Source organism: Endocarpon pusillum, assembly GCF_000464535.1.
Source record: "Endocarpon pusillum Z07020 unplaced genomic scaffold scaffold1122, whole genome shotgun sequence".
In the NCBI taxonomy this organism is placed as follows: Eukaryota; Fungi; Ascomycota; class Eurotiomycetes; order Verrucariales; family Verrucariaceae; genus Endocarpon; species Endocarpon pusillum.
Window position 1 is genome coordinate 5,958 of NW_006913633.1, and position 26,273 is coordinate 32,230.

A 26,273-nucleotide genomic window follows, 5' to 3' on the forward strand; every position below is an offset into this window, starting at 1 on the left:
TCGTTGATAAAGTAGGGGCGTTGTGGTGGGGCAAACGCGAAAAAACGCGAAAAACGCGAAATGAGCGAGAACTTTTGACCGGGTACTGTACCCTGGTCAACATTTCAGGGCATCAGGGCATATGGATTCGTACTTGGACTTGGTGAATAAGGATCAAGCTGCACTGGGAGCAGAAGATGGGTAGAGGCAATTCGAGCTTGGTCATTGTACATCTTCGCCGAAGCCGACGCATCTACCGAAGATCGCGGCAGGCTGAACGTGGAACGTGCAAGGACGGAGGCTTGGAGGCCCACTGGCAGGCTTGGAGAGGAACTACATCGTCACTCGCACAGTGACTTGGACGCAGAGGGAAGCAAGCAATCCAAGGAGGAAGAAATCTATATCTTGTATGACTCTCCTGTCTCTTCTGTACATATTCAACAACTGTATATGGAGATATCGGATCAAGTCCGGCGATCAGAGAACTAGACCAACTCCAGCGCTGGTGCGAAAGATGGAACAACTGGCGGAACCCTAGTCAACCCCAGCATACAGATCAACAACAATATTTATGGCTGCGACCAAGATTTCAGCAGCGATAAGAATAATTACTGCACGGTCACATCAGTAGACGCCTCAGGAGGTCTGGCAGAGCAGAGAACACATACCAATCCATTCCAAAACCTCGCCGTGTCTTCGACTCCCTTGTTCTCGCAACACAGCAAGTAGATCTGCTATCACATCCAATCTTTCGGTCAAGAGCTCGACGCGTTGGCCAATCTCGAGATAGCTCCTGACTGCTGCATACACCGGCTCCAGATGAGGTTCCGCCCACATCAACTCAGGACTGTCCAGCACAGAACCTTGGAGATGTATATTGATGCGGAGAATGAAGAGCTCGCCGATCTTCATGTTTAGCTGCCGGCGTGATAGATTGATTGATCCTGTCTGTGCGATGAGCGCTGGTAGTGGCGAGGTGTCTTCGATGGTGTCGGAGACGAGATCTTCAAACAAACTTGTTTTGACTGATTGTGCGAGGGCATGGCTGATGGCAAGCTTGATCATATGATTCTTCGGATCTCGCAGACTGATGAAATCATTATAGATTCGCGCTTGGTAGTCTTTCGTGTAGTAGAAGTTGAAGTCCTCGGTCTGCGCTGATTCGGCTGGCAAGGGGGTATCGGCAAACTTGCTCATATCTGCCAGAAATCTACGTTCCTGTGCCACTGTCATGCCCCAAATTACGACCGCCCCGTAGTCGAAAATGAAGATCTCAGGAGTGTGCACAGTTGTGGAAAGATCTGAATTGTCTCGAATATGGAGATCGTCGGTTTCTCGGTGATGCAAATCCGTTGCCGAACGCGAGGTCAAGGCGGTGCCGTCTGTCTCCTCTAAGGTGGATTGGTCTTGCTCATACTCATCTACCAAGTATATTAGATCATCCCTCCTGTGCTTGGTGTTGTCCTCCACCTCCACAGCCGAATCCGAGTATCTGCGTTCACTAATCCGTGGCGATGATGGAATCCGTTGTAACCGTTCTCGCAAGGGACTTGCACGTCGTCCCGCACCACCAGTTTTCCTTCCGTCCTTTTTCAGATAGTTATAGTCGTATGGAGAGTATAGACACTCGTCAAACAGTTTCGGATTGGCGCCTCTTGTCCTTGCCCTTGACTTCATAAACCGTATGACTCCCTCTAACCGGTATGCCTGTGCTGTACAATACGCTGTGACTCGTGGCAGGCGATCTCGATCGGCCTTGCCCAGTCTTGCTGCATCCCTTCTGGCGGTTGGATCCTTGATTCGCGTGAACTGTGAATATACATCTCTTCCACTCTCTTCGTCCGCATCCTCCACCCCCGCTTCAGGGTTTGGCAAGAGCTTCAGCTTTTGAGCATTTTTCGTTGTTCTCTGAGCACCAGTCTTCGGAGCCGCAGGTGATGTGGGCCCAGGGCTGAGAGGGGCACCAGCACTGTTTCGTCGTCGGAGCTTGCTGTTGATGGCAGAAAGCATTGGCTGCGAAGTAGGGACACTGTGCGAGGTTGTCAGCCCGCTCGAGGGTGACTGAATGGGGTGTAAGGAGGGCCCAGGAGCTGGCACCCCTTCTCGTGTAGACACGGTTGTCAATGGATTAAAGGTCACGTTCCGTTGCGCCCTGGTAGCAGATGAGCGCAACATCGATGACGGATTGGACTGTTGATGACGAGGGAGCAGAGGTGCACGTTCACTGGCTGCTGCGGGCTACACTGGGCTGGTCAGCGTAGCAAGCAGATTATTGATTCCGCAAGCATTGAATGGAAAGACCTTGCGGGCGGGGAGCACAAGGGAGCCACATTATCGTTGAGTATGTACGCTAACTTAGCCGAAATGCAAGCTGCAAGCTGCCGCCGCTGCCCGCTGCTCGCTGCCCGTTGGAGCTCCAGTTGATGCCCACTGCAGTGCAGCAAACTGAGCCACACACCCCCCCCTCCCCCACCACCACCACCGGCAGAGCAGCACCTGCGAATTGCATGTTCTGTGCTCCGCAACAATGCTTATATAAACACTAGAAATCGCTTGTGGTCTCTCACAAACACCGTCTCAAGTTCTTGATGCGACCATGAGACGACCTGACATTCAGAAAGTTGCATAATGCTTTGATTTCGCCTTGCCTGTTCCATACCACACTAAGAATCAATTCTCAGACGTCTGATAGACGCACTACTACCTCCCTCCACCTCAACCTTTTTCAAGAAACTCCCCTCTTAATAATAGTAGTTCTCGTCTGGTGTCCTTCCCCTCAACCAAGCTGGCTCGCTCCCTCTCACATAGATATCCTCGAAAAGGATCTTCGGTGTCGGTTCGGGGATTTCCATCTTCTCTGCGATTGCAACCTCCTCATCAACATGCGACCTTGCCTCCTTGTCGATTGCTTTCAGCTCATCTTCCGTCACCACCTCCCAATCCAGCAACTTCTGTTTCAGACCGGCGATAGGATCATTGGTTGATCTCATCCTCTGAATCTCCTCACGTGTTCGATAAGTTGTGCCGGGGTCAGACATCGAGTGACCTCCATACCTGTACGTGACATATTCATAGACGAGAGGGCCATTGCCGTTGCTCGTAAATTCTTTGCCGTGCTGAACTGCCGCTTTCACAGCGAGGACGTCCATTGCATTGATCTTGAGTCCCGGGATGTATTGACCACGTTTGTAGTATTCGGTCAGGGCGGAAGATCGCGCAGCCGACGTACCCATTCCATATTTGTTGTTTTCGCAGCCGAAGATGATTGGCAATGCCCAAAGCTTCGCCATGTTGAATGCTTCAAAGACTTGACCTTGATTCGAAGCACCATCACCATACAATGCCAATGTGGTATTATCTCTACCCAAATACTGATTTGCAAACGCGATGCCTGCACCCACAGGAACTTGAGCACCAACAATGCCGTTACCACCGTAGAAGCCCTTGGCGAACATGTGCATAGAGCCCCCTTTGCCATGAGCGATTCCCTCCCGGCGTCCAAGCAGTTCACCAATGATTGATCGGACAGTACCGCCCCTCATGAGGGCGAAGCCATGGCACCGATAAGCAGTGATGACATGGTCGTCCTTGGTGATGGCGTGCTCTATGCCAGCCGCCACAGCTTCCTGGCCTGTAGAAAGATGGCAGAAGCCTCGAATCTTCTTCTCCTTATACAATCGGTCGGCTGCCATTTCCATGCGTCTATTGGAAGGTGGTCTGATTAGAAAGTACATCGCCAAAGGAGGCTCATACATGAGCATACCGTATCGACACCATGTCGTAGTACATCTGTTTCAGTTCTTTCTTGGTGGTGTTTAGCGTGTACGGAGGAGGGTCGAGTTCGTAGGTCTCGAAACTCTCGTCGGACAGCTTGACTTGGAAGGGCTTATCATCTTCCTACGTCGGGTCATCAGCGTGGCTCACTCAACCCTTGACCAGCATGCAGTTGGCCGGCGGCCAATGCTTACCGAAGGGACATCTGCTTTCTCCGCATGGGACGAGGCAGCATCAGTCGTGACTGAGCGACAGGTAATACCATAAGCTTGACGCCTGGGCAGCGTTCTGGCAAATGTGGTGCCCCGAATGACCGCCTTGGAGAACATTGCGCAAATTCAATTGATCAGATAGCAAGCGATGGATCAATTGTCAAGGCGGAGCGAGTTGGTCGTTGGGGATGGAAAGACAAACGGAAGCTAAGTAAACTTACAACCGTATTTTTGACTCGGCGTTCAGCAACCATCTCCGAGCCGGAGTTCTTCCTCCTACGCCCGGAATTTCGTGTCCGGCCTTGCCAACCACGCAGTTCATCTTCTGGAGTGACAATCCGGTGGGCATGAAACATCCAATCACGACTTGAAAATGTGTAGGTCTACAGGGTATATATGTTGCTCTATTGCTACGCAAGAGTCAATTGTGGGAGCCATAGCTCCTGCTGTATTCATAGTCTCGCTGAGTTGGACCATACAATAAACTGAAATCTAGCTGCCGTACGTTGCCGTCTGCTCCGGTGTATCTGGAATTCATCGGTTGACAGCAGAAAAACCACCTCCACTTCCATTGACGAACTTGGTGCCCCTGCTGCCCTCCCTCTGCGCTCTCTTCCGTTCGTCCATTGTTCTCTCATAAGTCATCATTTCCTCCCTGTACTTCCGCTGCCACGGTTCCTGACCCCCCTCTCCGATCTCATTCCATGTCTCTCTGATCTTCGGTCCAATCTCTGCTGGTGGAATGTTATCCGCCTGAAGCTGTGGTACAAGATGTGCTGTAAATTGGTCGAACGGTGGAGTAGGTCGCGAGGGCGGCGGAGGCAGAGAAGCGTCTACAGCTGCAGACGGTAGCAGCGCTGGGGTAGTCGTCTGGTGTATAGGGGTAGGTGTATGGTGGTGGGCTTGATGCGGAGCAGGATGAGGTTGCAGCGGGACGGGTGTAGGATTGGAGGTGGACGAGGTGACACGGGTTAGGGAAGTGTGTGGGTCGAGATTCTGCACTGAAGCAGCGGGTGAGAAGGTATTGGCTGGCATGATGTGAGGCAGGCCAGAGCTATGATATGCCGGCATGGCGATAGAGGTAGCAGCTAAGGGAGTCTCGGAAGCACTGGTAGGCTTTACTGGCGTCGATGTTCGAGGTGTCCCATCACGGGCACGCTTGATGCGCAGGGGTCGCTCATCTGGCTGTTCGAGGTCAGCGTCAAGGTAACCAGATTTTCATGTACCTATAAGATACCTCCTGAACTTCATCGCTGGAGCTCATCTCGCTGCTATCATCGAACGCGAAGCTGTTGCCTTTGTTGTCTTGCACTGCTGTCATTCGACCACGCGACTGTGCGGTCATCTCGGTCATCTCGGTCATCTCGCCTGGACCGAGGCGCTTCATGGGGTTCTCCACCAGCTCTTTCATATGATTTAGCAGTATCGCACGATTCAAGCGCATCTTATCCTGGAAGCGCCTCTCTCGCTTCAACTTTTGATGGAGGTTGTCGTTGTTGGTTTCGATCTCGGAGAGGCGCCGTTTGAGGTCTATGCATTTTTGACGATATGCCATCTCCTGTGAGGGCGCAAGGGGAGAGTTTCGGTGACTCTCAGGCAAGCCGGCAACTGGACCAGTATTGACAGATGCCATTTTGGAGCAGCAAAGTCCTGTAGGTTCACTCTGTCAGTGTTTCTGCAATTCCGCACTTCACTGATTTTGCATGGAAGCTGTAAGAGTTGTTTGAGGCAGCCTCACAGGTAGGGCGTCGGTGGAACTCGGGATGCACATAAGCCCTCCAAAGGGAGAGGAAAACACTGGTCCTCGGGTGCATGGTCCGTGCGCTGTTGCGAGGCTTAGGGAACCTTGCTGGGCGGAGGATGCTCGCACTGCAAGTGATAATACCGCTGTAGTGTACCAATGATCAAGTGTGCAGCCCTTATCCTCTGTCTCCAACAACGTTATGTTTACAAATATATACAACTATCTCCAGAGCCTTGTCCAGCATACGTAATTCCCAAGCCAACTCTTCCTTGCCTTGCGTCATGTTGCTTTAAGCAGCAGAGATCATCTCCTCAGCGTACAGAAAATATCCACGGGTATATGAAAGGAAAGTCCAGCAATCGTATATCCAAACAAATCCAGTTGCCACAGCGATCAACCAACTCATGAAAAGCGCAGGCATCATCAGCTTGGAGATATTGCCAATACCGCTCATTCTTCCGTAAGAGCTCCATCATCACCAGCTTGTCGCCAATCTTTCGCCCGTTCTGTCATCCGTTTAATGCCAGGGATGCGATCGGCCCAGAGAGCTTCAGCAGGTGTTCGGAAGGTATAGCCTCTTTGAGAGGAAATGACACCTATGGACTGAAGAACCGCCTTTCGTGAATCACGAGAGAAGACGGCAGGATGACTGATCCATTCTAAAGAAGACTCGATATCCCCGTCCAGGGCAGCCATGATGCTCACGTCCACGCCATGACCAGGTCCGATAGTGCTGGTCTCCGAGTGAGGTGAAGGCTGTCGTTCCGGCGTCGAGGAGTGAGGGGGTGAAGAGGCTCCGTTTGCGCTGTTGGGAGGGTTAGGAGGTCTGGCGGTTGACGTTGGGATAGGCGGCAAGCCTCCTTTGGCAAGGCCCTTGAGTATAGTCCGCGTTTCGTGGAGAAGATGATGAGCTCGTTCGTGTTGACCACGAGATACAAGTGTCAATGCTCGACTCAACATATCACTGGCCAGTAGCTCCATCCGGCGCTGCACAATAGAAGGATGAGGTGGGATGGGAGGCGTTGTTGGCCTGCCGTTCTGCTTCGATTTGTGGTTTCCAGGAAGCATGGTAATAGCAAGCAGTGACGGCCGTGGTAATTGGGTGAGCGTACCGTCTCGAAGGATATCACCATAGGTGACATCAGCTTGGAGCAGAGGCACCTCTTCGACGCTAAGAGTACGTTGGTCGTCCGAGTCAAGAGGCCCACCTAGCGCTTCGAGCCCCGATACAATGGTCTCCCATGCATCTTGTGGGAGATGCTCCTGAGAACCTTGGTCAGGCGCGATGGCTAATTGCACAAGCACATCTCTTTTATCGCCAAACCGAAAATCTCCTAACGCTGCGTCTGCATCTTTGCCTGTTGCTCGCTTGGTGATCTGAAGAGCTCCGCTGATTTTCACAAACTTGGCCGGCGATCCTTCTGGTAGGCGGAGCTTGAGTTTCACATTCTGGTGTGAGATGGATTGGAGCGATCCAAGACAGCCAGCAACACATTCCCGCAGCATCATCCAGTCCTTCACGTAGAGGTAGGATGCTTTGGTCCGCGAAGAAAGGTCGATCATGGTGTCTGGCTTGTGCGTTAAACCTAATCCAAAGGAGTGAATAGTGACCCTAGAAAACAGTTAGCCAGGTCGACCACTTCCATACGGTGTGACAAACTTTGCAGCTTCAGCCCTTTGAACCACGAAATCAACATTTTCGGCATCTGAGGTTGACGAGTCACTGATCAGGAGAATTGTCGAGATAGGATTCGCTGCTTTTCTTTGCATCAGCAGGTCCATAGCCACATTGGCACCTTCTACCACATCCGCACGTAGACTTTTTTGGCCCACGGGCCTGATCGATGCCAGGATCTTGTTCCACCCGGTCCAAGCCTTGGTTGTCATGCCCACGAGCGGAACACCACCACCGCTTGATCCGAATGTGACAAGACCCATTCGATCTCGTTCGCCAAGGTTCTGGACGAGGAACCTCAGCGTGTCACGCAGAAGGCTGATTTTGAGCCCTTGCATAGACGAGGAGATGGGAATGACGACAACCAGGTCGATGGGAACATGGATCAAGGGTGGGATCTGCGACTCATTGGCGTTACGAGCGGAAGGGGGATAATCATTGGGCCCATTCCTCACCGAGCGGCTGACTTCCTGCGAAGAATTGACCGAGGAGACTCGCTGGCCAGTCTTCGCGGCTTTCGCGTAATCGTCTTCCTCAGGTCCCGAGTACTCTTGCTCGTAATCTTGGTGGTTTCGCATCGGCGGTTCTGGGTTGTGGACATCCAATAATGCTCGTTTCCATATCTCGAGCTGATTGTGGTTCTGGAATTGAAGGTGGAAAGATGGAAGGTCGTTGACCAATAGATTTAGGGTAAGGATTGGCTCATCTATAGAAACCACGGTCAGAAGGAGGGAAAGGCAGAAACTTGCTAGAGAACGTACCTGATGAGGACTCCACCTGCTTAAGGTGCTTTTTGATTAGAATCGACCCTTTTAGAGTACACCTGGTAGTTTTCCGCTTCGAGGAGTCGTCCACAAACTGGCCTTGGGCGGCTTTTTTCTCCTTGACACATATCAGCATCTCGGCGAAGAGGTAGCACTCCAGCTCCTGCCACGACTGGCGATCCTTTCCAACATGGATTGTTCCGTGCAGACGTAGTTTGCCAAACCTGCAAAGCCTTGGTCAGCATTTCAACCAAGAATACGAAGGAACTTTGTTACCGTGAAAATTCGAGGCCGTGCCAGTTATCCACTCGAGTCCGCAATTCTTCCGTAATGTCTTCCAGAGATTCGCGGGGCTCGAATGAGACAGCCCGTGAATGATTAGTTGCGCTGACAGGAGACTTGATCGAGCTATATGTATCGTCTTGGGGAAGTGGTGGGACCGGTGGAGGAGTCTTGATATCTTCTGGATCCGGCTGCCACTTGCCTGTGGGTATCTCGATTGTCACTAAACATGTCAAGCTTTGTTGCTGTCGAGAACGATTAAGTGTTGGGAACTCGCTACGCACGGTGACAATAGGTGGTGGGATAGGGTTCTTCATCGCGGTTGGTCGCGTATTGCTGAGGTCTGTTTCCATGGACTGCACATCATAATCATGACGTCTTGCGGAATCCGTGTGAACATCGGCAAAATCAGTCGTGGAGACAGTAGCAGCGCCACTTTCGTTTCTGGAGTGGGCCTGTCCTCCAACACCCAGCCGCTCAATTCTTTCCCGCTGATCATCACGGCTTTCCCGCTGGCTTTGTTCCCGGCTGTCGCGGTAGCCCGCACGATGATCGCTGGAGCGATAATCGCGCGAATGCTGGTTTGACGGTTGGCCATCCCATGGCCCGGGAGCACTTTGAGAGCTCCTGGAATCGCTTTGGGTAACAGAACGTACAATGCTGCTGAGTTTTTCTAGGTGAATGTTAGATCTCAGCTGGTCAGAACGGCACAATACGCGTACCTATGTCCAGCACATTTCCACCCCGAGTCGTGTCCAGGCCTAGGGGCGCGTTACATGTCGGGCAGTATTGCGAATCAAACTCTTTGATATACTCGTAGAAGCACGCCTCATGTGATACATGGCCGCAAGAGAACTGTAGAACTCTTTCGCCACGTAGTGTATGCTCCAAGGGCTCTTCGCAGACAGCACACTCGCTGCCAATGAAAGTTCTTTCGCGCCGTGTGCGAGGACGCTCGCTATTAAGCATGCCTGCCACAGTCCTGCCGGCTCTCCAGTTAAACGAAGTTTGGAAGGCGTTTGGATAGGCGTATGACGGCGAATGGGAAGTCGGAAGAGTTTGTCTTTTTGTCGTCACTGCGGCTGAGCCCGTGGGCTTTCGTACCGATGAGGCTGAATCGGGCTGACGACGGTAATTACGATACGCCGTAATTCCTGTTGATGTCTCAGATTGAGGTGAAGCAAAGTCTCGGTAGGTGCCAGGCGGTGGTTCAAAGGCTGCGAGCAATGTTCATGCCTCAGTCAGTGACTTGCTTTGACCAAAGCCGCCCGTATCCGTTGGTAATCATTCAGTTACTAAATTGTCTTACCAGGATTCTCAGACTGTGGAGCTTGATTTGCGGCTGAATGGGGCCTTCTCTGCGGTCTTTGTCTAGGACGGTGGAGCAGGCCCAGAGTGTAAAGGTTTTCTGTTGTCTCCGGCATATACAAGCCTGAAGTCGTGCGCAGAGGTTGCTTCGACATAGAAAGGAACCAGGGGATTCTTTCTCCAGAGCTTAACCAACATGAACCAAACAAGGTCGATGAAAGGAGCCAATTGCATGCAGAGATGAGTTGGGCAGCAGGGATCTCACTTTGGAGAGAGCCAATCCCAAGGTGAAGGTGGAAACCTTGAGCAGACAGTCAAATGCTCTCTTCCCAGGACCAACTTGAGCTGTCTTCAAAGCAGGCGATGTGGAGACACGATTTATTTCAACAGACAATTTAATCTGGGTCCGCACGAGGGATGGTGCTTCGTAACGGAGAGACCATCCCCAGGCTAGCATACGGCAAGCCTAAAGCCTATTCCTATCCTTTCCCATGCGTGGTTAGCTGACGAGCTGGCTTCATCTTATTGGGGGCCGCGATGGCGTTGGTGGCAGTACAGGGGTGGCAGAGACGATTCGGGCAGTTCTGAAAGTTCTTGTACAAGTTGGTGCCAGCGGTCTGTTATGATTGGTTCAGGAGGAAGAAGGGGTCGGGAGAGCTAGTGACAGAGATGGCCCCCCGGGGTGGTGGCATACATAGTAAGGGACTCGAAAACTTTTCGCTTCAATCGATCCACAGCTTTCTTGGACTTAAGATTTTTGGCGTTGTTTCCATGGATTCAAGATCTCAAGCTTCGAAAACGCCAGTTAGAAGTCGACTTTATCTATGCTTTCAAGCCACGATCGTCGAGCTGGATTTCTGGTACTACGCCCATCGAAGATCCAACCAGACCAAAGGAACTTCTATTCATAACAATTAGCGAGTTCAGTCATACTCCTCGCCTACTTGCATATTGACTGGGAGAGTTCTTAATTGAAGGACCCAGAAACTCTATGGGGCTAGAGAAACGTTCGAGCTGCCGGGGAGATAGGCAGTGCATGCACCGTCGTGACATCTGTGGTTATGATCCCTGCTGCGTGGGCGCCCAGGGGTTTTCTCTCGAAGTGGTGGCTGTTTAGTTGGGTCACAGCCACGGACCTGCTTTTCCGCACCAAGAGAGAGGTGTACCATCTTCGAGTTCATATAGTTCAGGTATTATAGTATGATAGAACAATTGCAAGAGCAGTGTGTGCAACAGTGACTTCCAACCCCTCCCTCACCTTACGCTTTGGTTGCAATAAAACACTGGGATAAGAATCACCAACAGCGCATGCATGTCAACAATAATGCCAATTTCATGGACGGATGTACCCTATCGTTGCGATTTGCGAGTCTGCGCAGCACATTGCATTATTCAAGCACTACCCCTAGTGCTAGGTGAAGGGGGAAGCGGATTGTTTTCTTGACCTTTCTAAAACACTGTTGCTCTTTGGGGCCAACATTGAAGGGACGTCAGTGGTCACTACCAGATCGACCATGATCGATCCAATGTTACTGTATTATTTACTCCACAATCAATAGTGAGGACTGGCGATGCGCAAGCAGATTCTCCACACCATAAGTAGCGTTCATCCAGCAAGTGGAGGACCAATGAAGACGGGGGAAGGACGTGACATTCTGCAGTACTTCTTCCAACGCTATGAACCCCTAAAATATGGTGGATGAGCTCGTGGATTCGTGTCGCCATAGTGAAGCTCCTTTCAACCACGTGTCAGCTGGTTAGTTGACGTAGCGCTGGGTCATGGCTGTTTCCGAGGCCAAAACCGATAACGTCAAGCCTGTGGTGAAAAGGATCTTCTCCGCGCTGTTCTGGTGATCACCCATTAATCACATCGATCGTACTACGTAGTACAAAATGTGGTGGACAAACCTTGCTGGTTTCCCAACACCGACCCTCCTCTTCACAAGCATATGGGTTGGAGTCATCTCACCGCTGAGACCATTGAGCTTTAAAGACAATGAGACGCCCGCTTTTCGCATCCTGTAGTTGTGCTGTATCAACTTTTCCACTGATCACAGTCAGCTATCGACACATTGAGCGTGCGAGAGGGTATTAGTTGCTACGTAATGACCCCAGAAAATGAGGAAAATGTTGTGTAACGTTAGACTTTGCGCCTGACATGGAAGTGCACGTAATAAAACATCGGAACATTTCCCAGATTGCCGGTGCAAATCCTCGATGCTGAGCGCAGGGATGGCAAGGATTAATAGGCCACTGCATGTGATCATGGATGTAGGGATCTCCTGAAGCGGCAGAGCATCGCGTACTCCGTACTGTGGTGGGATGGTGATCGCACACCTGATCAAGTTAAATCCATCGACTCACTAATTACAAGCTGTCGGCCCCGACGGATGTGCGATCTTCGAGAAGCATTTCAAGTGTGGATAGAAAAAGAGATCAACAAAGTTTTCTCACACGAGATCGTCAGGGAGCAAAGTACACCCACGTGTTGGAAAGCAACCGTCCTGTCCCCACAAATTACATAGTACAAGATTTACAACTCCCATCAATTTCCAAGAGCAATGGAGAGTTCTCAGAGGAAATTGACCAGGGACCTAGATTTTTGGGGTCCCCCTTGTGAACTGCGGTGTTTAGCGACGTCGATGCTTGCTCATGTCGGCATACACCATGCTTTGGTTCATGTATATGTGAGTCACCGTACGTGCAGTAATTCCTGCATCAGGCGACAGTAGTGATAGATGCAGCCTTTTGTTGGTCTCACGGCATATCCTCTTGATGTTACGCGTTTTCTACGGGAGTGCAGGTGTCTTGTGCAGAAAAGTTTGGCACCTGACGAGCAGCATCTAACCTACTAGTAATATCCACCACTCTGTCGTAAAATGCACTCTTTTTCTAATTGGTCAAAGTAACCGCTAGCGTCTACTCAAAACGACATAAGATTTGAATGGACGGATATAACTTGATAGCGGCTGTTTAAGGTGCGCTTATAGCGCGGCAGCGGCTGCAGCAACCAATTAGAAAAAGAGTGCATTTTATGACAGAGTGGTGGATAGGTGCCAGTAACGCAACAGTACATGAATGCAATATTCCTTCCCCCTAACAGCCCTAAAAGCTCTAACTTTGATCGCAATTCCATTAAAGATTTCTAGAAATTTGTCTCCCTCCACAATCAGGAGTTTGAATATCCCAAAATTATAGAGATACTGAGAGCAGCTTTCCAATAACTTGTTGCATTTTGGGTACTGTTACCTTACTGGTCTACTTATGTTATTACTATTCAATTATACTCCGTAACGTAGTTTGCCAATGCAACCGCAGTGTATCCCTACAGCCAAGAGTCGGGCAAGCGCTCACCTCGAGTCGCATGTGCCTACATCTTAGGCAGTCATCCGTGTTCTTAGATTGCTCACTACATACCCGGTTGCTGAGAAGCGGGGACAACACAGATTCATATTTGCCGCTCCTGCTTTAATTGTCTCAAGGGCTCAACCTGATCGACATGTATCTTCTAGCGAAGGTGCAGTCACTATCCAATTTTGGAGCTTTCTTTGATATCTATTTGAGAACTCACAGGGAAGTTTTCCCTGCAGACGTCTGTGAAAGTAAGCGAGGTTGACACCACCAGTCTGGGTTATATAAAAAGTTGAGGCATGGATTAGGCGTGCGCTACAGCTATGAATAGCTGCCAGCAATGGGAAGAACCATATGCGCCTTCGTGTTTGCTACGGGAAACTTATGGGTAGCTTTAGACACATCAACGCCAGACAGACGAGAACCATATGCATGTTAATGTATGCTACAGGAAACTCACGGCTAGCTTTAGACGCATTAATGCCAGACAGAGACGAGACATCACCACTGTAGGAAAAGGTGGGGTTTGATCGAGACGCTACTAGTATTGTTAAGCCAGGCTGAGCATATTATTAGCAGAGTTCTGGATGGTACAGGGGATCATGCCTCTTTGTCTAGTATCTTCTCTATCTATCGGCTTCGCCAATTTGGTCTTGGGCCAACCTAACAAAAGAGCATCCAAGCGTCCCCCTGGTACATATTATACATATGGTCATGGCAGGTGACGATCGACTTTCGACCAGAGTACAAAACTCCCAGAAATGCCAAGCCAGTCACTGAGTATAAAATCATCTGGATAGTACCATCTCCCTTTGCTGTACAGCCGCCATATTTGTGCTATGTTGCAGTGCGATGCGACATCTGATGCTCTGGAGATGATGCTTCTGCAAACATGTCATATTCACGAGTAATACAAGAACTCGCAACCATGGGAGCTAAAGCCAGCACACCAATTGTGGGAGGGACCTCGTGTATGAGCAGGTCAAAGCACCCACGGTTTGGTAAACGAGTTAAGAGCACCAAAGGTCCTAGCCTAGGTAGCGCCCTGGAGGCTCGCCTTTGCCTCATGGCCCCTCGTAGAATGCCAGTGCAGGACCACTGTGGTGGCTGGGCAGAGGAGGCGAGAGATGTCCAGAATACCCATCAGAGCACTTTTCCATCTCACGTTTGTATGGCGGCGCCAACCACAAACCACCACCAATGTGAGTAAGGCATGATGAGCACCGTACATGCTTGATATGTATCCATCACAATGATGATTAATGCACGTCTCCCTGGCGAATGCCGGAAGACACTTACTACCCCCGTTACTGGATCATTTTTGCCCCGTCCAACAGGACATTCCCTTTCGTAGCCATGTAATTGCTCAACACGGTTGCATAATCAGAGGAGTTGCAATCTGGTTATCATTGAGACCTTATATAATAGATTACTCGCCTCGACGTCTTGGTTGCCCGTAACATTCGCTGTCGGTTCAGGCTTGCCCATGCTCAGCACCTCTTGCCCGATTTTTTGGAAATTCTCCTTGCGCGACCTCTGAGCACATAGGTTTCCAAGATTGTCTTCTTGAGCTCCTCCCAACCGTGCACTGGTGTATCTTTCCTTGCAACTCACAACAGAGCCGCTGCATCTAGGGCGTGAAGACATTCCCCGTCGAGCGCAGTCGAGAGACTCATCAAGACAAGCCAGATGGCAAGCTGAGCCCTCTCCTTATCGCAGACTTTGTGTGTGCAGACAGGAGTCAAGTAGATGGACCGCCAAAGCCTCGATGCTAGCATACGGTGGATAGGAATACCAAGATTGTGCAATCCCCCTCTTACCTTGACGAAGTGTTTGATGCCGCGTAGATTTCGGTCGACTGCTTCTATATTGCCGAAGGCTAGCTCATTTCATGCCACGAACGCGGCGGTCATTGTGGTGTTATCCGTCGCTGCAAACTCGTTGTCTCGGCATGCAGAGATGAGGAACCTGACGGCTTGTCCGTGCTGTGACAAAGCAACCCCATGGTCTTTTGCCTTTGCAAGAACTATCACTGCTGCCATCGCTGCGAGATAGCCTTGGAAGCAGCCGCATCGTGAATGACATAACCGAGTAAAGTGGAGACTTGCGATCTCGGGAACAAGTGGCGCTGCGGTCCTCAATATGTGCGTCCCAACTTAATGGGTAGTGGGCTACCAATAGGTTAGCTTTTGCGCAGTATCGAGGCGTTTGTGCGTTCAGTCAAGAACGACGTAGAGATAGGCAAAAGACAATTCTCTCAAGGGTCATATGTTGGTGTCTCAAGCGGCCATTTCATCCTCCTGCCTAGAACATCTGGTCTGATGCAATAGATACCTATGGCTATTCAGTTGGACTTGAGTTACAGTATCAACCTAGCTCCTGTGCGCTATATCTATAGCTATTCAGCACAGATTTGACACTATCAAATGCATTCTAAGAATGCTCCGGCCACGTTCCAAACGCGTTCCAAACGCACTCAGAATGCACTTGAACTTCAACCGGACAAGGTAGTCCTGGATCAGTGATCCTTTTGAGTTGCAGAGTAAGCTATTTTTAAAGTACAGAGCCGTGCATCAAAGGTAGTCAGTACCGTGGAAGCCAATAAAGTGCCGGATGCAGCAACTGACAAAGTCTACACCATGTTTGTCCAATAAACATGCCCTACTACAGCTAGCCAGTAAGTATTTGTAGGTCAAGTCAACCAATCCAGCAAAGCCTCAAAAGTGGTATTCGCTCTCTCGAAAACTGCACCAAAACACCTTGTCCGCCAAGCCCAAATTTCAAGCAGCTGGAACAGCAGTACCCCCAGAAGCATCCGCTTCGGTATTCTCCGTTTCTGCCCAAGAACCCCAAAGACCTCGCTTGCCTCGTATTCGTATTGGACCGCCAATACTTTTGTCGCTCTGATCCATCTTCACCGCGTCCTTGGTGGCCAAAACCAGCATTTCGAAGAACATCTTCGTGGCATCCTCCTTGCTTGCGCGTCCTTCTGGCAGCAAGTCCTGAAAGAGGACAGATTTCTTGGCCTGAGATGCTGGGCTACCGTCCGCATTCTCGCCACCAAAGCGGTCTCGAAGGAGATGCACAGCATGCTTCGTGCCCAGCGATACTGGGCCGCTGTCTGCTGGATGTAGTAGCGGAACAGTGGTGTCGTCGAAATGATCATAATCGCCACCACCAATCCCTTCGTCTTCGCCGTCATTCGGGCTGCGAGCATTTTCTGGCTCGGCAGGATCGCTCATGACGGGTCTTACTCCGTCGTCAGCCGGTAACTCAATCTGCGTCTGGTCCTGGTTCAAAGTAGAGTCTCCACCAATGGCAATGCCTTCATCCACCGGGAGCTCGTCTTCTCCAAATTCTAGTCTTGGAACTTTATCAGCGTGCTCGTCTCCGCTCACATCCGCAATGCCGCTATCTCGTTTTCTTTTAAGATCTGGGGGACCTCTGATAACATCAATCGAGAGAATACCGCGAAGCTCTGGCGCCCAGCCCCGCGATCTGCCCTCTCCCATGATGTTTGACACAAATTCGCCATTTTTCTGCATATTCATCAAGCTTAGCAGGACCGGATCTTTGGGGAGAAATGACGCAGGCTTCAGGATTTTGGAACGATCTGCTTGCTGGTCCTTTATCTGCTGGCTCTTAAGCACTGTCTGTACATCTGGGACCAGTGCTTTTCGCTTTTTGCTGCGCTGTGGTTGGCGGGCAGCAACTTCTTCCTCAGCCTCCTCCTCATTTGCAAAGGTTTGATCGAGCTGGCGAACAAGATCTGATGGTGCTTCTGACAACGGTGATTGTGATTCGCGTTGGCGCTGTTCGTCATTTTCGCCCTGCAGTCCTATTGTATCATCGCCTCCAAAGCCAATGCTATTGTCCTGGCCAAGAAAGTTGTCAATGTTGTCATGAGCCGTCGTTGCTTGCAGGCTTGGTCCGTCGGGCATGGGCACATCCTCACCCAGATCAAGGTCTAAATCATCACCATCCAGTAGCTTGTTATCATCACTAAACATATCTGCACCAACCGGCCTCGACGGAGGCGCATTCCTTCCAACCTCAACACTGATACTCGTGTCATTATTATCACCGAGTGGGAGATCTTCGCCGAGGTCTAGTTCAAGTCCAGTATCGTCCTCCAGCTGTGGTCGATCTTCGGGGGTAAGCCGTGACTGGGTACTAGTCTCTGGATTTAGTGTGCTGCTCCAATCCATCCCAAAATCTTGTCTCTTGTCATTAGGTCCTCCAAGATCTAGCGGCTGTGAAAAGAGTGCAGACATATCAAAATTCGTAAAGATATCGGCCTCAGTCAGAACATCGGGTAGCTCAAGACCACCTGGGACAACCATCGAGGTAGGTAGATCATTATTGTTCGATATTCGGAAAGCCTGCGAGACGTCAGCAGTGCCATCGAGTCGGATTTCAGGTATGTACCATCTTGATCTTCATTAATGCTTCATTACAATCATCCAAAAGATACCGTGTTTTCCGGCTGTATATTCGTACCACGCCCAGGAGTAGTTGAGCACTTAATCGAAGGGCCATTGGCGCTTGACCTTGGTCGACGATGGCACCGACACTGCTCTGAATGTCTGACTGTAGAACATGCGACTTGGACAGTTTCTTTTCGAGGTTGGCCGACAGCCAGACTCGAGCCAAAGGCCCAGTCTTAGACAACAGGTTCTCCGAATAAAACATGGCTGGTGCGGGCGGTATATCGTCAGGTAGTGGAGACTGCCAGTGTGGTGCGAGCCGTCAGCTCCAAATCGTAGGTTTTCGGTGGCAGTCGCGACTTGCGACGCGCACAATCAAATGTGATAGACGCACAGTAATGCGCAAGCAATATCAAATCCTTGAGGTGTCCCAAAAAGGTGAGGCGATCGCGATTATGCGATAATCATGACGACGGCGATAATTGGGAGGAGGGTTGGCGAGGCGCGTGGTGGAAGCTGTGTTGATTTACTAAGTTAGTACAGAATGATAGAGAATGGAGGAGGTTGGCGCGAGTCGGCTCGGAAAAACAAAAGGCCAATGACAGACCCCAGATTTTAGATTTTGTCGTCTGCGGCTGCGCCAGGAGTTATAGGACGGCAAAGCTCAACTTGCACTTCTCTACCATATTCGACAAACTGCACGCTATCTAGAACCCGCCCCTCTGCATCAGCAAGGGAACCCTTCACCGTCGGGAAGGCACAGCGCTGGATAGGAGAGATACCGCATGCGAACCATTAGACTGCATTGATGCAAGTAAAGAGACAGCTATCACCAAAACCAATGAGATCGCATTCGATCCATGACTATTTCACGTGGAGGAGGAGCCTGTCAGACTAAATGTCAGGTTTCCGCGGGGAGGCCATGATACAATGTCAAGGGCACCATCACCCTCCCTGCCTTTGCACAATGACTCGTCAGCCACGTTGTCTTCGCGGACCCCTACGTCTTCGGTATAACTGCCCCCCTATGCGCTGAGGCAGCGTGAAATGATGCTGCGGAGCGTCGTCCTTTTCTCTGCTAATACAGGCTCACTAGTCGATAACATCTACCTACTCCCTCCTCGATGCTGAAGAGACAGCGATTCGCTTGGACACATCTTTGGCCTTGGGTCTTTCGCCCTCGGAGGCGGAGGCTCGGCTGATCAAGAATGGCCCGAATGAGTTACCACACGAGGAACCAGAACCATTATGGCTACGATTCCTCAAACAGTTTAAGGAGACCTTGATTTTGCTTCTTCTTGCATCGGCCGGTGTATCTTTTGTGATGGGCAACCTGGACGACGCTGTCAGCATTACACTTGCAGTCACTATTGTCGTAACAGTTGGCTTTGTTCAAGAGTATAGATCAGAAAAATCGCTAGAAGCTTTGAGCCGCCTCGTTCCACATTATGCACATATTAGAAGAGGGGGATCACGGTATCAGCGTTCATCATCTTCATATAGCGCGCCAAGGAGCAGCTCGATTGAAATGGAACCTTTAACAAATGGATCTGCTTCTGGGCCGGACCAGACATCTTTTACCGTGCTAGCAGCTCAGCTAGTTACTGGAGACCTGGTGTTGTTTTCTACTGGTGATCGCATACCCGCAGATATCCGAATTACTCATGCAGCGGACTTGACCATTGATGAATCGAACCTTACGGGCGAAAATGAGCCTGTGATCAAGGTCGCAGCGATTCTCGGGAAAGATAAGCCTACTCGGTCGAATTCGAACTCGCCCCCTCGAACGCCAATGTTCGCTTCGCCTGCGGCAGGAACGGTTGGTGCGGATGTGCGCCTCAACGATCGACACAACATCGCGTTCATGGGTACACTCGTGCGCTCCGGTTATGGAGAAGGTATTGTAATTGCTACAGGATCCAAGACGGAATTTGGGACCATTTCACTCTCTTTGCAAGGCATTGAAGCTCCGAGGACGCCACTCCAATTGTCCATGGACCAACTCGGGAAGCAGCTTAGCTACATTTCCTTTGCTATTATTGGCGTAATCGTGTTGCTCGGGCTGTTGCAAGGGAAGAAGCTTCTGGATTTGTTCACCATCGCGGTATCACTCGCGGTTGCAGCCATTCCCGAGGGCCTGCCCATCATCGTCACTGTCACATTAGCCCTAGGAGTTCTACGCATGGCAAAGCGTGGCGCTATTGTTCGAAAGCTACCCAGTGTTGAAACTCTTGGTTCTGTGAACGTGGTCTGCAGTGACAAAACAGGGACGCTCACTTTGAATCATATGACGGTTACGAAGATGTGGCATTTCGACGCCGGAATGCCTTTCGAAGTCGACAAGGAGACTCTCAACTCGCCTGGTCCAGCCACCAGAGCCGTATTCCGCGTCGGAAACATTGCCAACAATGCTAGACTGTCGAGCGCTAGCGCCAATTCGCCTGCCACCGCTGCATCTGCTGCAGTTCTGTCATCAACCCAGGATCAATCGACAAGCAGCGCCAAAAGCCGATGGGTTGGCCAACCGACGGATGTGGCAGTTCTAGACCTGCTGGATGCATTTGGCGAGGACGATGTCCGTGAACGTATTGGTGCGCGCATCGCCGAGACCCCTTTTAGCTCGGAGCGGAAATGGATGGGTGCGGTCATTGGGAGTGCCGTAGGTGATGCTGCGAGCGCATCAAATAGCGGCCCCGAGGTAGCATACATCAAAGGAGCTCTAGAGCAGGTACTGCAGAGATGCGATAGCTATCTTACCAAAGATGGACGTGAAATCATCCTGGACGAAGCGCGTCGGAAAGAAGCCATGAGTGCTGCCAACTCGATGGCTGACGAAGGCCTTCGAGTGATTGGCTTTGCCAGCGGCACACGTCCGAAGCGATCCGCCATCTCCAGCCGCAGCAGCACTCCTCTCCTGACCGTGCAGAATGCTCAAGGTCGTCCAGAAAAAGGTCAGGAAGACGATACTCCATATTCAGGACTCGTGTTTGCTGGTATGGTGGGCATGAAGGATCCTCCTCGGAAAGACGTGCACCGATCGATCAAACGGCTGATGAGAGGTGGCGTCAAAGTTATCATGATCACCGGTGACGCTGAGACCACGGCTGTTGCCATTGCCAAAAAACTCGGAATGCCCATCAATACCACTACACCGGGTGTAAGACCTGTGTTGCGAGGTGATGAGCTTGACCGGATGAGTGAGCGTGAGCTTGCCGAAGCCATTGTGCAGACGTCGATATTTGCTCGTACAAGTCCTGAGCATAAAATGAAGATCATCAATGCGCTGCAGTCTCGTGGAGATGTTGTTGCCATGACGGGCGACGGGGTTAATGATGCGCCGGCGCTGAAGAAAGCAGACATTGGCATTTCCATGGGTCTGTTGGGTACCGACGTGGCCAAGGAGGCAGCAGACATGATTCTCACGGACGATGACTTCTCCACCATCCTTCGTGCCATCGAACAGGGCAAAGGCATTTTCTACAACATACAGAACTTTATCACCTTCCAGCTCAGCACCAGCGTCGCGGCGTTATCATTAGTACTTGTCAGCACGGCATTTGGATTCAAGAATCCTCTAAACGCCATGCAAATCTTGTGGATCAGTGAGCCACCCTTCCTAGGTCCTGCTCATCCAACCTGCTTCTGACTATATCACTTATCACAGACATCCTCATGGACGGACCGCCCGCCCAATCTCTCGGCGTCGAGCCCGTCGACCCACACATCATGCACCTACCACCGCGGCCCAAATCCGCCAGCGTGCTGACCAAACCGCTCCTCCGCCGCGTGCTCACCTCGGCCAGCATCATCATGCTCGGCACGCTCGCCGTCTACATGCACGAAATGGTCGACGAACCCTCTTTGCTCTCCTCGGCTCCGTCGTCCTCAACCTACACCTCCTCCCTCGGCTCCATCCACCACCCCCACCACCACAACAACAACAAATCCTCCCCATCCCCAACAACACCAAGAACAACACCAACAACCGAAGATGCGTGGGAGGAGCGGGGGTGGGGGTGCGGGTGGGTTGAGGGGCGTGGGCTATTCGGAGAGCGTGTGAGGTGGTGGGTTCTGGGGGGCTATACTGGAGGGGGTGGAGGTGGAGGTGGTGGAGGAGAAAGGAGGAGGGGAAGGGGCTAGCGGCTTTTGCGTATGTATATGCATATGGGCAGTTGGTTGGTGGGCGGATGTGCGATTATTGCTACGAGCTATGTAAGAGAAGGCCCTTTCGGTGCATGCACGTGAGAAAGGATCTGGGCACAGGATAACTATCTATCTAATCTTCTTTTCTTCGCTTGCGAGAATCTCTAGCTGTACAGATGTATCATTACTGGAAAGGCCCTCTCTCTCTCTCTCTCTCTCTCTCTCTCTCTCTCTCTCTCTCTCTCTCTCTCTCTCTCTCTCTCTCTCTCTCTCTCTCTCTCTCTCTCTCTCTCTCTCTCTCTCTCTCTCTCTCTCTCTCTCTCTCTCTCTCTCTCTCTCTCTCTCTCTCTCTCTCTCTCTCTCTCTCTCTCTCTCTCTCTCTCTCTCTCTCTCTCTCTCTCTCTCTCTATACATGATGTTTTTTTTCATCGTAGATTTGCTCGCCTCCTGGGATGCTAGGATCGTGGGATCAGCAAATGCAAGGTGTTGTTGTTGTTGTTGTTGTTGTTGTTGTTGTTGTTGTTGTTGTTGTTGTTGTTGTGTTATCCAGCTGTCTCTGGGGGCCATTTGGGCACCAGAGACAAATGGAGGGACACTCGGTTACCGGTTGGTGCTGTTAATCGTCATGTTAAGCCTCGCGTCCCGAGCGCCGGGACTTGGTTCTCGCAGGAGTCGAGGTTGGGGGTGCTAGTCCCTCCCTCCCTTTATTACCAAGCGAAAGAGCGCTGGTTTCGCTCTACCGGGCTGTCTGCAGATTTTGTCTGTGGAGGGAAAAAAAAACACTCGGTCAGGGCATCCCGAATGTGGCGACGCGACACGACTGGATCAGGCATCTTTAAGCCAGGTGCCGTCGCTCTGGCGGCCTTCCCTGCCAGGTCCTTCGCGCAGATACGTCTCGGCCAGACCGGCCTTGGGATCCTCGTCCGGATAGCCCCTGGAGCGCCGCACCTTCAGCACCTCCAGCCGCAGCCGGCGGGGACACTCGCGACGCAGCTCCATGGCCTCTTCACCACGGCAGAGCGGGTCGGTCAGCAACAGTCCCACCGCTTCCTGCGGGCACGACGCGTGCGGATCGTGTACCGAAGCCGCGTAGTCGGCGTCGCGGAGCTCCTTCCACCTCCTGCGCAGGTCGCCGAAGACGGCCTCGGTGTCGACCTCGCGGCCAAAGGTCACGCTGACTTTTTTGCCGATGCGTGGTATGAAGCGCGGGAACTGGCGCGTCTCGTGCATGATGTCGTCGGTGCCTTCGATGAACATGGGCACCACGTCGGGGCATTCGGCTGGTTCGAGGATCAGTCTCGCGACGCCCCACTTGAAGTAGCGCATGCTCTTGTCGCGGCTCTGGTGGATCATGCCTTCGGGGAAGATGTGGATCCAGCTGTTGGAATTGCAGGCGTAGCGGGAGGGAGCGAGGTAGTGGCGGTGGTCGTCGAGGCCGGAAGGATATGAAGGTGGAGGGCTGATGTCGGAGAAAGGGTCAACGCAATCGTGCGGCCAGGAGCTGCGGAAGGTTTCTGTCTTTTCGAGTCCGCGCCTGATGTGCGGGTTCCAGCTCGATTGGCGCGCGAAGATGGAGGAGAGGAGGCGGACACCCTCGGTCAGGGTGGGCTGCGCGATGCCGCCATGCTTGGAGTGGGCCAGGCGGTGGGTGGGCAGCGTCTGGCCGAGGGTGAAGAAGTGGCTGCGGAAGGCGTTGGTGAAGCAGATGTCGTGGCTGCCGAAGATCCAGCGGTGGTTCATGTAGCCATGGAAGGCGGCGAAGGAGAGAGGCAGCACCCCCCAAATCAGCGGATCGTCGAGCACGCTGACATGGTTGGACACCGTCACCAGCCCTCTCCGCCGCGCCTTGTAATCCGAACGGGATACGAGGAGATCGAGGAAGCGAGGAAGCCCATGGACTTCGGTCTTGTTGAATGCGAACAGGAATAGGCGGGAGATAGCGGCGACGGAGAAGATGGTCTGGTGGGATAAGGAGCGCCAGAAGAAGCTTGGGACTTCGGTATTGGGGTCCAGGTCGTTGTGGGGATTCATTGGGACAGGTGGGAAAGAGTGTGTTCCGCGCTGTTAGACGAGAGCAATTCAAAAGAGGGAAGAAAGTAAAGCCTCGACACGTTCCAGCGTCCTGCGATGCGCCATTTCCTGCTTCTAGGTTACGCAGGGTCTGTCGTCGAATGGTCGTGAACAGCAGGGATTTCTAGATTCTAATTGCCAATTGATGATGCGGTCCAGAAAGAAGAAGCTTGCCAAGCAAGTTTTCTCAGCGAACAAATTTGGAGCCGGCATTTACAGTACTTACAGTCCAATACATATGTTCTGTATGTAAACTGTCCATGACATGTCCATGACATGTCCATGACATTTTGATGCAGCTCGGGTGACAGACACCACCTCCTCCTCTTCCCAATTTCGACATCTGATCTCTGATCTCTGATCCAAGGAGACCACCCATCCATCTGCCAGCATGCGAGCAAGCAGTCCCCTGTTAGGAGGACTTCTCTGGTCAGCCCTCTACCAATCAGAACCCCAGCTTCCATTCTGACCATCCTTCTCCCCCCAGGAAACGGCCATGGCGACTATCGAGTCCCCAGAAAGCGCGCCAGCGTAAACGGTTACGGCTGGTGGACAAGGTGGTCGACACCCTAAGCGCGGCGCTGCAGCGGAACGGGGCCATGAGCGCAAAGGCCATCGACCGGTGGTACAGCGAGATGCCGAGGGAGGAGGAGATGCTCCCAAAGGACAAATACACCATCTTCGATCGCAAGGAGAAGAGATATCGGAAAGGGATACACAGTAGGGGCCCCGGAATTCAGAATTCAGAATCCAGAATCTAGATTGGGGGATGGAAGCAGGCTCCGGCAGAAAGATGCTAACATGAACGTTTTTTCTAACAGAGTTGCCCAAGTGGACCAGAGTCAGTCAACGGGTCAATCCGCCAGGCTTTTAGTTGTGATGCAGCAGTATACGGCGTTGGATGGGCGTTCAGGGCGCCGAGTGATATCGAGTATCGAGCCTCACAGCCGTCTCTCATCGGCCTTCAGCATGAAATAGGGGATAACCCGAATTCTCGTTAACTTGAGTGCTGGACTTCTACAATCCCTTCCCCAGAATGAATATAATTCCCAATCACCGGAGCACACACACACAGATGTCCTGGCTCAATCTGGCACATGTCGTCCAAGAAGCCCCAAAATACCCATCTCAGCCACGTCCAGCCCGCAACAATCAGCAAAGCCATTGAATCATTACCTTAATCCATAGAGACCTTCTCCTGCTCCACCAACAGCCCTATAGACGGCTGAAAATTGCACGCTTTGCGATGATAGCGCACCTCTTTCCAGCCTGTGGCCTGTCTTGGCCCCAATAACGCATCCCGCAACAGATATACCTGGCATCCGGAACACAGAAGCGGGTGCATTTTGATACTGATGATGAGGGATAGATCAGAGATTTCATCGTCTCGTCTAGTCTACACAATTATTTTAAACCTCGGTAGCGAAATTGTGTCGATGCTCCTTTCTGCGCGCACAGAGAAAGATCCTATCTCTGGCGGATGACAGCCCATATTGATCGTGCCCCTTCGAAGTTCTAGAGACGGTCACACTCGAGTTCAGCATCCGTGTCCTGTACTAGCCACTACATACCTAGCTACCTACCTTCACCTATCTATTTCTGCCTTTACCATCGCTCCATCCCATCCCACCTTACTTCAACCACACTTATTTCACACCGACTTCCCTCTCCGCCTCCTTCACCCTCTCCGCCTCCTTCACCCTCTCCGCCCACGTCTCGCCCTCCTCATCTCCTTCTTTCCCCCCTCCCTTCTCCACCCACCCAAAAGCCGTCAACCAGTGCGCCCACTCCCCCTCTTCAAATCTGCGATACGCCTCCCGCTCCAGGCTCCTCGTCGCGACCTCACAATCTACGTGGATATCCTCAATCAGCGACTCTTTACTGACGTAGTCGTATTCCGGCCGGATGAAGCCGAGGATCAGCAGGTTGAGCGGCGCGCCGTAGAAATCGGCGGGTAAGGATGCGGGCTGCTTCGGGAGGACGTGGATTTCGACGCTGCGCGTCTTGTTGGCGTAGAAGGGGTTGTAGCCTATGCTGAGGACGGCCGGGTGGGTAGACGGCGACGATGTGGCGGGGGAGGGAGATGGGGATGCTGAGGGGCTGCTGGTGCTCGAGGTGTCTTCTGGTGGGGGAGTGGGCAGGAGCAGTCCGACGAGGCCGTCATACATGCCGGTGGTGAGGTCCGGGTATTGGTCCAGCGGGCCCGGAGGGATGTTCGCGGTCGGGATGCCGAGCTAGATGGGTGGGGAAAATGCATGTGTCAGCAAAGGGGGTCCTTCCCACAGAATGGTCTGTCCTCAGACACTACTAATCAGACACACAGATGTAGGTGAAGAGAAAGGCGAAAGGATGTGTTGGCAGCTGATGCAGTGGGTGAGAGAAGATCATCTGCCGAAGCCTCTTGGGCTCATATCATTCGCGGATGGGAGAGCGTGACGGCAGGACTTCGTTCTTAGAATAGAAGGTGTGGGCTGGCTTGAATGTGAAGAAGCCTGTAGGTGGTGTGCACGAATCCCCTTGGAATGCATCCTGGGGGGGGGGGCG

General features: G+C 51.9%; 8 protein-coding genes across 8 annotated transcripts in view; 2 read left to right on the forward strand and 6 right to left on the reverse strand.

Annotated features, from left to right (window-relative positions):
- Positions 1-513: 513 nt before the first annotated feature.
- On the reverse strand, positions 514-4,082 carry EPUS_05123 (uncharacterized protein; the record flags this gene model as incomplete). Its single annotated transcript, XM_007789500.1, has 5 exons — positions 514-590; positions 648-2,217; positions 2,784-3,681; positions 3,743-3,876; positions 3,948-4,082. 5 exons carry the CDS (start codon positions 4,080-4,082, stop codon positions 514-516), a joined length of 2,814 nt encoding a protein of 937 aa, XP_007787690.1.
- Positions 4,083-4,499: 417 nt separating this feature from the next.
- On the reverse strand, positions 4,500-5,598 carry EPUS_05124 (uncharacterized protein; the record flags this gene model as incomplete). The annotated part of the gene is made up of 2 exons (XM_007789501.1): positions 4,500-5,150; positions 5,203-5,598. 2 exons carry the CDS (start codon positions 5,596-5,598, stop codon positions 4,500-4,502), a joined length of 1,047 nt encoding a protein of 348 aa, XP_007787691.1.
- A 561-nt stretch (positions 5,599-6,159) lies between these two features.
- On the reverse strand, positions 6,160-9,893 carry EPUS_05125 (uncharacterized protein; the record flags this gene model as incomplete). Its single annotated transcript, XM_007789502.1, has 6 exons — positions 6,160-7,321; positions 7,370-8,090; positions 8,146-8,372; positions 8,425-9,103; positions 9,153-9,647; positions 9,740-9,893. The coding sequence occupies 6 exons, from the start codon at positions 9,891-9,893 to the stop codon at positions 6,160-6,162; spliced, it is 3,438 nt and encodes a 1,145-aa protein (XP_007787692.1).
- A 5,976-nt stretch (positions 9,894-15,869) lies between these two features.
- EPUS_05126 (uncharacterized protein) lies at positions 15,870-17,781 on the reverse strand (the record flags this gene model as incomplete). The annotated part of the gene is made up of 2 exons (XM_007789503.1): positions 15,870-17,471; positions 17,590-17,781. 2 exons carry the CDS (start codon positions 17,779-17,781, stop codon positions 15,870-15,872), a joined length of 1,794 nt encoding a protein of 597 aa, XP_007787693.1.
- Positions 17,782-18,446: 665 nt separating this feature from the next.
- On the forward strand, positions 18,447-21,656 carry EPUS_05127 (uncharacterized protein; the record flags this gene model as incomplete). Its single annotated transcript, XM_007789504.1, has 3 exons — positions 18,447-18,527; positions 18,613-21,118; positions 21,181-21,656. 3 exons carry the CDS (start codon positions 18,447-18,449, stop codon positions 21,654-21,656), a joined length of 3,063 nt encoding a protein of 1,020 aa, XP_007787694.1.
- Positions 21,657-22,484: 828 nt separating this feature from the next.
- EPUS_05128 (uncharacterized protein) lies at positions 22,485-23,690 on the reverse strand (the record flags this gene model as incomplete). Its single annotated transcript, XM_007789505.1, has 1 exon — positions 22,485-23,690. The coding sequence occupies one exon, from the start codon at positions 23,688-23,690 to the stop codon at positions 22,485-22,487; it is 1,206 nt and encodes a 401-aa protein (XP_007787695.1).
- Positions 23,691-24,120: 430 nt separating this feature from the next.
- Positions 24,121-24,490, forward strand: EPUS_05129 (uncharacterized protein; the record flags this gene model as incomplete). The annotated part of the gene is made up of 2 exons (XM_007789506.1): positions 24,121-24,158; positions 24,217-24,490. 2 exons carry the CDS (start codon positions 24,121-24,123, stop codon positions 24,488-24,490), a joined length of 312 nt encoding a protein of 103 aa, XP_007787696.1.
- An 885-nt stretch (positions 24,491-25,375) lies between these two features.
- EPUS_05130 (uncharacterized protein) overlaps positions 25,376-26,273 on the reverse strand; it is a gene marked incomplete at both ends in the record, with an annotated part of 5,349 nt that continues 4,451 nt past the window's right edge. Inside the window, one exon of the mRNA XM_007789507.1 lies at positions 25,376-25,963. Coding sequence (XP_007787697.1) covers positions 25,376-25,963 — 588 coding nt within the window. The remainder of the gene's footprint in view (positions 25,964-26,273) is intronic.